We start from the raw sequence: 10,600 nt of genomic DNA on the forward strand, positions 1-10,600 counted from the left end.
GCCAGTGCCAGGGTTTGGACGTGAACTCATTGTCCTTGGGCTTGAGGCCATTGTTCCCCTGCAGGAAAGTGGTAAGGAAAAAGCTGGTCCAGACAGAGCTCTAGAAGGCTGACAGGAACGTGAGGGTCGGGCATCTCTGATGTGTGGCCACATGTCAAGACAAGCCCTCTCTCCTCTGCCCTCTCCCTCGCTGGCAGGGGAGAGTCAGGGGTCACTCTCAGTCACCGCACACCTGCTGACCACAGCTGCCCCACTTCGCCCAAAGAGTAGGCCTCCATGTCCTGGCAGAGACAGTCTGCTCAGACTCTCTGCTCGAGGGAAAGAGGCATGACAGGCCTGTTTCCCTTGGCACAAAATATATATCCATCTTCCTGGCAAAGGATAAGGTGTCAAGAGGATGAGGAGAGGGGCGTGTAAAATCAGGGCTCAGTTATTTGTTTCCTTGAAAGGCCAATTTCAAACCCAAACCCAGAACTCTTAAGTTCCTGGACTCTGGAAAAGTTACTTTAGCCTAGTGTTTCTCAGTAATTTTTTTTCATTACTACCTGTCCCCAGTCAATATTTTTAAGATATATTTTCCTTAAACACTCCCTTGCAGTGACATTTAAAGCATTTTTTTAATTGTGGTATAATTTATATATAACATTAGGTGCAAGTATACAACATAATGACTTAACATTGGTATATACTGCAAAACAATCAGCAGAATAAGTCCCCTCATGACATTTTAATACTATAGATAGTCCATTTAGCTGTTTATATAATGAATGAATACCTGTGTTTTATACATTAAAAAACTGTTTCCTTTTATTCGCCCTCTAAGAATATATTACCCCCCGGTTGAGAATGCACACTTTAGTCTGAAGGACTCAGTCTCAGTCCCTTCAGTCCACCAGCCAAGAATATCTAATAACCTGTCTTCATACGGCAAAATCAGACCTTTGCTAAAACAAGGCGCCAACCTCGTCATCAGACAGACTGAGAAGGCATTTCCCAAGCAGGAGTCAGGTCAAAGTTTCTCCACCTGGGCACTCTGACACTTTGGGCTGCAGATGTCTCCGGTGGGGGCTGGTCTGTGCAGTGTAGAGTGGTGAGCAGCCCCAGCTTTTACTCACTGGGTACCAGGAGCGCCCCTACCCATTATGCCAGCCAAACACATCTCCGGACATCATTAAATACCCCCTCGGAGGCACAAACCGTGCTCTAATAAGGACCACGGGTCTAGCTCAAGAAAAATCCAGGCCTGGTTCGTTGAACCACCAGCCAGGGCCTTATTAACCCAGCGCCTCAAGGGCTTGGGAGTTGTCTGCAGGCCTCCCTATGGTGGCTGGGTTGCTCCTTCAGGGTAGAAAGTACAGGGGGGTGTCAGATCCAAATGGGCCAGTTGCACAGCCCCTCAACCACTATGGCCATCTTAAGAACCTCACAATGAAGAATGAATCATTCTGGACCCCAGAGCAACTGCTGAGGGAAATCAATTCCTTCCAGCCAGTACGGTTCAGCCCTAAACCAGGGACTCCAGCCAGAGTTAGAACAAGCCAAGGGCATCCTACACATTAAACTCTTCAGAAACCGAGCTCCTTTAGTAAACCAAGAAATGGAAGAAAGGAAAATCTGAATATCTGTGCATTGTTCTCTATGCTTAGTACCCAGGGGGCTTGTTCCAGCTAACCTCAGCAGGCATGGTGCCTTCTCTGCCCAGGCCTGAGACCCCTGCTCAGCTAACAGATGCCCTGCAGCTTCTACAGTCCAGACAATTTTGATCTCTCTCCCCATTGTGACTCTACATCCGTTGAATAACAAAGTTTCCTTATGTCTCTTTTCTTCTTTGATTCCACCTCTTAGATAATGAAAGAAGAAATGAGACTATTTATTTAGACTTAGTCTTAAAATTCTACCCAGATCTAAAATACTATTTTGACTGACAGGCATATATTCAAAAGAGCTCTGTCATCAGGCCACAGTGACAGCTACAAGCACAGAGTCAGGGAAGAAGTGACCCGGAGATTGGTTACTGTCAACTCATCACCTCCCAATGTGCAAAAATGACAAAAGTTGGATTTTTAAATTTAATCTACTGAAATAAGTCAACTGTATTTACCAAGTGCTGCTTACATAATCACTTCCAGGAGAGACCAACAGTGGCTCACCAGGAAAGAAAAAACAAGAGCTACTGCTCTCTGCATCAATGCAGAGGTCCACAAACCTGGCTCTAAACATTGTTCCTGCAGAGCGCCAGTTTTCCAGAAGCCACAGTAAAGAGCTTTCTCCCTCTACATCAAAACTGCAGGAGGGTTTTCAAATTCAAAGGGGAAATTTTAAGCTAGTGGGTAGAATTTTCTCAATTTACAGATTTTGTCTCTCAGTTGTTCTTAAACCTATGTCAGCTGTCAGCTACTAATGACAGAGCACAAACAGTGAGTCTTTAAAACCTTGAAAAGCATCAACCATGCCCCCCTATGCAGTCTGTTTCTCTCTGGGAACATGAGTGGGGTCCTGGTTGGGATTTTATGCTGCATATAAACAGCACACTCAAAGTGGCCTTTCATCCTGCTGCTGCTACTGCTAAGTCGCTTCAGTTGTGTCTGACTCTGTGCGACCCCATAGACGGCAGCCCACCAGGCTCCCCCGTCCCTGGGATTCTCCAGGCAAGAACACTGGAGTGGGTTGCCATTTCCTTCTCCAATCCATGAAAGTGAAAAGTGAAAGTGAAGTCGCTCAGTCATGTCCGACTCCTAGCGACCCCATGGACTGCAGTCTACCAGGCTCCTCCATCCATGGGATTCTCCAGGCAAGAGTACTGGAGTGGGGTGCCATTGCCTTCTCCGGGCCTTTCATCCTAGCTGATTCTAATTTCATTTATGGAATCAACTATCAGTGTCTCATGATTTTCAGCCAAGAGCACTGTAATTTTCAGGGGCTCTGCCACTTGAACAGATCTGAGAATCACTTAGAGGCAGAGGAGTGTAGTGGTCACTAGCACTGACTCTGAAGGCCTAGATCCACCGCTTCCATTTAGCTGTGACCCTGGGTAAGTCCCTTAACCTCTATGCTCAGTTCTGTCTTCTGTAGACTGGGGACAGAATCTCTGGAGGCCTGTAATGAGCAGTGAGTGAGTTAATACATGTGCAGGGCTTACAGTAGTGCCCAGCACACAAGAGCTGCATAAGTGTTCACAAAGTTACCACCAGCAGCATCACCACCATCATTCAGTGCCTTGGAAGACCAAGTTTAAGTCAGTATGTGAAGACACTTTCAGAGTCCTCCACAAGCGGGCAGCGGGCCTATAGCATGGTTACTGATTTGTGATCCAAATCTGCGGATGCCTAAGACTTCTTGGAGAAGCTTCCCAGTGGGAAGGGGTCACGGTACCCGGATCATCACCATGTGGGACTCCAGCATTATCTCAGGGAAACTGGGCTGCAGCACTTCCAGGCTGATGTTTGGCACTGGGAAAAGAAAGATAGAGGCGTGAACCTTCCTCACACAGCCTCTCCTCACAGCTGTCTGTCCATGATATCCACTCTGCTGCCAGGGTCTGAGGGTAACCTTCCTGACAAGCTAACAAGCCTGTGAGAGTGTTGAGGAATTCTCCATCATTCCCTCAGCCTGTAGCACTCAGCAGGCATTCTGAGGGAGGCAATGGCAACAGATGAAAAGCCCCACCCCACCGCACCCCCAACCAGAGGCACCCACAGCCCTTGGGCCATCACCCTTCATGATGGTGCTGCCCCAAATGCAGCTCCCACACCCGAAGCAGGTTGTGAGGACTGCGACCCAGCCTATCTCATTCACCAAGGCATCCCCAGGGCCCTACATGGCTCCCAGCATACTCGTCAGTGAATTGTTTAATTAGCTAGTTAATTAGCTGGTTGGTTAAATTAGGTGGTAAGAATGAAGTGGGAAGCATGAAGAAGAAAAATCAAGCCTAAAGGGGGTAGTTTAGGAGGGAGAGGATGAGCTCAGAGACTCGTTGAGTTGAAGATGACACTGGACCGGAAATGTCAAATTGGAGCCTGGGAGTGTAAATACAGGATCGATCAAGGGCCGTGGCCATCACTTTCTGTAATAGCCTCAGCTGGATGTGGGGAGGGGAGGAGCCTATGCAGGGGCAGAAAGGGAAAGCACCAGCTTGCTCTGAGCCTTGAGGTTAGGGAGGTAACCACAGAGGGAACAGAGAGCCCAGAAGGAGGCAAGCAGAGGGACCTGCATTGCAGGCGGCAGCAGGAGTCAAATCCAGTGAGAGGCAACCAGCTCTGGCCCCGAGTGAGGCCACTGGTCACTTGTGGGAGAAGAATTTAAGAAGAATAGGAAAAAAAAAAAAAGAAGAATAGGAAGTCTAAGTGAGCAGGCAGAAAAAGGAGCTGCCCATGCAGACAATTCATATGAAGAGACTAGGTTTAAAAAAGGAAGACAATGCAACAATAAGATACCATGGCAGCAGAGTCTGTAAAGGGTTATTTTCCTCAGATAAGAATGACTTAGAGATGTTCCCTTCAGAGCCAGCCCAGGACATGACCTCACTCACATTTGGGATTGATATGGTCCTCCACGTTCCAGATGGAGCTGAGGGTTTCCTTCAGGTATGGTGTGCATGTGACTTCCATCTGCTCCCAGCCCCTGTGAAAAGGAGTCACAATGTCTCTCAGAAGACCTGAAACTCACCAGACAGCAGTGCTGTCCAGCCGCATGGAACGCTTCTCTTTCCAACCTAGCGGTCATGCTCTTTCCAGCCTCTCACTTCTCTGTTTCATGACCATCCCAGAAGTAGTCTAGCCTACATCATGCCCAGTTTAGAGACACAGAACCAGAGAGTTATCACAGGCCAGAGATATAAATGCTCAACTATTACAACACGTGAAACACCACAGGAACTCTGGAGCTCTGGGCTCCATAAAGTTCTTGATGGCTTTTCTCCCTCCATCCACCACAAAGAAAAACCAAACACGAGGGGAACACTGATCATTCGGGAATGGAAGTTCGGGGCATTCTCCTTGTAAGTGTGAAAGGAAAAGCATGAGCCACTGCTGGGATGCCAAACCCCCAGAGACTTACCACTTGGGCAGGACCTTTCCCGAGGAGCCCAGGACACAACCTGTGATCAGATGGATGAGGCGAATTCGACTTCTCAGCACTTTGATTCGGTTTCCAAATTTTCTGTTTATAACCTCAATCCGCCAGAAGTCATTCGAGTCCCCTGACCCATTCTGCCACATAAATTAAGAAAAAAATACAAAGAAAATATTAATAAGATGACTTCAGAGAAGGCGCATCAAAAAAGGGAGATGGCCAGCCTTTCAGATGCCATCATGTTACAGAGGTCAAAGACCAAACTGGCCTAAGTGACTGAGGTGGGAAAGAGAAAAAGAGGGCCAGAGAAACATCCCAAAGAACATCCCACGTGACTGCCATTTCCCCAGGCCTCATTATCACAACCAACAAAAGTAGTATGAAGCCTGGAACCTGAAGTCCAATCCTTCACTTCACAGAACTACAGTTTAAGTTCTAAATAGATGCTTCTGCCCTTAAATTAAACTCAAGACATCACTATGAGCCAACAGAAATAAATTTGGGTCCTTTGCATCCGTCACCATGGCCATATGGACACTCATCCATCTAAGGAATGTCTAGCCTAGATATCATACTGTGGAAATTAAGACAGTTGTGTCTAATTCTCATCAGGAGATGCCCACCAGAAAAAGATGCCCACCAGAAAAAGATGAAGTTCAGAGTCTTGGCTCTAGTATAATGTGGGATAAGCAAATGGAAAGAGGATTGGGAACTCTACCTTAAGGAACCCAGAGTCTTTACTGAAGCACCAAAGCCCTTGGAAGGGAACTTAGACAGCTGGTCATAAATCTATCTTCCCACTAGGTGTATTTGCTTTCAAACTCCTTCCCAAGTCGTAAGTACTCATAGAGCTTCCTCAATAAGCTGCGTCACCCCAAGAAGGAAAAATCCAAAAGCAAGGTGGACAATATTCCTCTGCAGAACAGAGAGGTAATCCGTAAAAATAAAGCCAATGAGAATTTGGGATCTAGCAAAGGATAGACCTGTATATTCCTCTGGGTTCATATTGTGGCCCTGTGGCTTCTAAGTACAATATGATTTTAAAAGAGACTCAAATAGTATTCATATTTGACATTTATTATGTGTCAGAACATAAAAATGGCATGGTTATTATAGAGGCAAGAGATGGAAAAAAATAGACTTCACAGGCGGCCTTTCCCACAGCAAGCCTAGCCAAAAAGCTCCTGAATGCTAAGAGTCCCTGTGCAGCCAATCGTTAGGAACATTCCGGAATTCTGGGAAGGCCGCTCCGCCTCATGGCGCTGAGCCAGGCCCCACAATGTTTGGCGTCCTGCTCACACTCGAGTGGCTCACTTACTATGCCATAGCCAGTGACCTGATAGTGCTTCCGGGTCAGGGGGGCCTCGTGATAGTGACTGTGCAAGTTCCGAGAAGTCCTGGAAATGAAGAGAGAGAAGTGCCATTATCCTGAAGAAAAGAGATGTGTGATGTTTCTTCTTTTACCCAGGATATTCAGAGTCATCTGTTCAGGGAAGAAAAATTAGAATCAAAACTTCTAAATCTAACAAACCAGGACCTTCTTGCCCATTCACCCACAAGAAATACCCAGAGAACTGGAGAGCTGCCCAAGCCAGGAGGGACAGACCAACAGGAGTACTGGACCACGTGCCAAGAAAAAGGCTCCACTTCTTGTTCACCCGTAACTTGAGCAGTGGGCAGAGGGGATGACTGAACACATTGGTGGTCTGAGGCAAGCTAGTCTGACTTATGAGGCAGCTTTAGGGGGAAGAAAATTAACATTTGTAATCCACATATGCCAGAGACAGGCAAACCTCCTCCCTCCCATCTACTGTTTCTGCTCCTGTCAGTTTTACCAAGTGGGGATCTGTGCAGGAAGTGCAGGGTTTAACTGAGATTTTATTTACTTTTGCTTTTTGTAATAATCCTTACTTTTATCCATAACAAGTAGTCAATGTTCATTATAAAAATAAAATTAAAGTATCCATAATCCTACTGACTAGGGAAAAAACACTGCTTATAGCTTTTATATATATATATATATATATATAATAACCACTGATTTTATTTTAAAAATCTGTATGTGATAATTCACATAAACTTTTGCAGGGCTGCTTCTGTCATCTACTGTTCCCATTCATTTTGTACGTAGTGCCCTATTTCCTTGAGTGTTTGGTTACTTTTTCGGTACACTGTTACTGAAAAACGATTTATAGGAATGGATAACAACATTTCTTTCCCAAAAGAGGATTCACATTTGCTTTTGGCCAGGTACCTAGGAGACATTACCACATCTAGGATTATGTTCATTTAAATTCATGCCTTGAAGATTTTCAGACAATCCATGTAAAATGAATTTGGATTGCAAATCCATATGAAGATCAGTTGGTAATCACTACTTCTCAGGAACCAGATTTTGTTTCCCTGACAAACCTTAACCCCCAAGGCACTCTGACTTCCCAAATAAACTCTGAATATAGGTAGATAGGGCAGATTTACCCTAACACCAAGCCTTTGGGGGTTATAAATCTGAAGTGAAGATCACAATAACTCACCACTTTGGGTGAGCCTAAAGCTTGGCCTTCAAAACTTCTTTCAAGAGGCAGTCAAAAACCAAAGCTCAAAACTCAAGATCATAGGTACAAGGCAGACAGGGCCACAGCATCCCACTTTTTCTCTGTATTTCCCCTTTCACTGAGATTTTGATGTAGTAATTCCTTACTATTTTGTCGGTTCTTCATGCTTTTCAAAAGATGCTTTTACATTGTTCTGGCATTTTGAGTTATTTTCAGGGAGAACACTGGAGAAGTGAACTAGTTTGCCATATTCAGAAACAGACTCATATCTTTTTAAAGGCAACCCCTTACGAAGAAATTTTGGGCCATTCAAATACTTCTCCCCCGCCCTCCCCCAGCTGCCCCTGGGCAAAAGGAAACTGAAAGGTACCCTCAAAGTCCAACTCAAAGTCCAAAGCTTCCCAAAGCCAAAACAGGCAAAGTAATTATTCTCCCATGTTAGCACAGCAGCCTTGCTCTGTTTACTAGGGCTTGGTCCACATCTGATTCTGTTTATTTCCTGCTTAAAAGAGCTCCCTACCTTTGGCGCTCAAACCACTCATTTATGCCAAACAGCAAATTTACTTACTCTTTGTGTTCTAGTCGAATGATGTCTCCATGTCTCACAAACTCCACTGGGAGTGAAGGGTCTAGGGGATCTGCCAAGAAGAAACAAGCACTGATGTCCGAAATCGTTCACTCATTAAACTAGTATTAATCGAGGGCCTACCAGTAAAGAGTTATAGTATTTACAATGTGGTAACTCCTGTTTGAGGTGCTGACAGAATGCTGTGGGACCAAAGCCAACTGTCTGAGGTGAGAAGGGAAGCGTGCCCCAGAGATAATGCTTGAAAAGACTCTTAAAGGAGAGGGAGAATTTTGTCAGGTGAACGACACAGGGGAAAAGGCACAGAGGTAGGAAAGAGAAAAACTCATTTGATCAATGGCAAATGACTTCACATGGTTAAGGCAGGCAGAAAGGAGAATGGGAATCGGCCAGGGGGTGGACAAGTGGGGCGAGACTGTGTATGCCAGGCTGGGAAACGTGGCCTTTATTGGCCAAGCACTGAAGCCCCCAACTAGAAGATTTTTAAGCTGGGAAGATAAATAATAAGATTTTCCTTTGGGTAGTAAAAATAAAGTCTGCCAAATATTAATCCCATGCAAATGATCATTTGCGCAGCTCTCTTCAAAATCAAACGTTAAACCTGCATATTTTGCTAGTGATTATCTTGTCTCTGGCAATAGACTTGATCAATGTGAACCAAAGAAAATGATGGAAGAAAAGGACTACTTCTACATCATCAAGAAGTCAAGACCAATGAAGATCTAATGAAGTGACGACAATGGAAAAGGAAAGTGGCAGTAATCAGAGCAACACAGAAGGATCCTTGCAAATTTCTGTCCCAGGAGTGGACACCAACATTCAAGGTCAGGAAAGAGATCTACCAGGACAAATCACTGGCTCGCAAGAGAATTCGAGACCTCAGCTGGAGAGATGCCCATTCCTACGCTGCCTCCTAAGGTCTCTTAAAAAGAATAATCAGCAAGATGACAGATCAGATACATCAACGGGGAGGGAAGTTTTACTTCACATGGGCCTGTGGGGGAGGGGCACTTACGGCCATCAAGAACACAGAACCCTTCATCTAGACAGTTCCCGCTTCCCAAGTGCTTGGGGCGACCTGCCTTCACATGACTCCTTCGTTACTGGGTGAAACGCAGCCACCTTAACCTGGAAGCTACAACAGGGTAACAGAACAGGGATGCTTAAAGAGTTGGTCTGTGCCCACTTGACTTTAGAAAGACAGCTGGTCTTCCCTCATAAATCCTCATTGCAATAGACCACTTATATTTGGCCTGTTAAGTCAAAGCACAATCTATACCAGTCTTATAAGGGTACAGAACAGACCCGGCAGAGGAGCCTGGCAGGCTACCGTCCACAGGGTCGCAAAGAGTTGGACATGACTAATGCGACTCAGCACGCAGGCACACAATGGTGTCATAGTTCATATTACTGAGGAGTAGGTGCAAAGACACTGGTCATGTTGGTCACGTTTCTAGTCAGAAAACCATGGCAATAAGAGGAGCTGGGGAAAGGAACAGAGAAGATGAATTCAGATGAGAAGTTGCCACTTCTCCATGAAGACCAGGAGCAGCTGACTCGAGACAGGCTGAGCCAGGAGGTGTTTGCCGAGGAGTCACAGTGAACACCTGCGGCAGAAGACAATCGGCAGGTGAGCGGGAGACGCCCTCTGTTCTCTTCTCTTCTCAACTGCAGAAGGCACAGCCTGCAGGTAGCCAGCTGTCTGTCCAAAAAACAGAAGATACAGACACAGCCCTTGCCACAAAGCCCCAGGAGGCCAGGTGTGCTTCAAAGCTGCTTCGCCCAGGCCGTTCAGAGGCAGCTGTGCAGGCCTAGACAAGGCTAGCCAGAGGGCTGGCAGGCCCACGGGTCTCCCACTGACTGGCCCAGCTCTGGGATGAGCAGTGGGCAGCGGCCCTCTATCACATCCGGACAGCCACGCCGTACCACACGCTGGGGTCTGCAGGGCTTGCTGTGCTCCAAATCAGACAAGAGCAGCGACTGTGTGTCCCCGGTACGTACCCAGGGAACCTCATCCAGACCAAGTCTGAGCCTCGGCCTGCTCTCTGGCTTCAAAATGACAGCTCTCAGGGCCTGATCTTATCACTCTAGCTCACTGCTTATCCCTAGACCAACCACAGTCCTTGGGATATAGCGGGGACTCAATAAATCACTTTTGAAAGGATAACTGAGATCAGTCAAGATGGCAAAGAATGCTCAGGAAAGCCCATCCTAGAACCATTCTTTTGGAAGCATGAGAAATGTTAAGGAAGGCTCAGAGTAAGTAACAATAGAAGCATCAGTTCTCTGCCGCATTACCTGAGTTCGAATTATGCTTCTTAATAATCCACAGGTTGTTGTAGTCCTTGTGCAAATAGGTGGTGACCTGGGGGGGTGGGGGAAGGAGGGG

The 10,600-nt window shown here is 46.3% G+C and overlaps 1 protein-coding gene across 1 annotated transcript in view; it reads right to left on the reverse strand.

Annotated features, from left to right (window-relative positions):
- POMT2 (protein-O-mannosyltransferase 2) overlaps positions 1–10,600 on the reverse strand; it is a 45,182-nt gene that overhangs the window by 3,134 nt on the left and 31,448 nt on the right. Inside the window, exons 10-16 of the mRNA XM_010844382.1 lie at positions 10,510–10,576; positions 8,194–8,263; positions 6,389–6,467; positions 5,056–5,207; positions 4,529–4,620; positions 3,373–3,449; positions 1–58 (exon numbers count right to left, since the gene is read on the reverse strand). Coding sequence (XP_010842684.1) covers positions 1–58; positions 3,373–3,449; positions 4,529–4,620; positions 5,056–5,207; positions 6,389–6,467; positions 8,194–8,263; positions 10,510–10,576 — 595 coding nt within the window. The remainder of the gene's footprint in view (positions 59–3,372; positions 3,450–4,528; positions 4,621–5,055; positions 5,208–6,388; positions 6,468–8,193; positions 8,264–10,509; positions 10,577–10,600) is intronic.

This window comes from Bison bison, unplaced genomic scaffold, assembly GCF_000754665.1.
Source record: "Bison bison bison isolate TAMUID 2011002044 unplaced genomic scaffold, Bison_UMD1.0 scf7180017864201, whole genome shotgun sequence".
In the NCBI taxonomy this organism is placed as follows: Eukaryota; Metazoa; Chordata; class Mammalia; order Artiodactyla; family Bovidae; genus Bison; species Bison bison.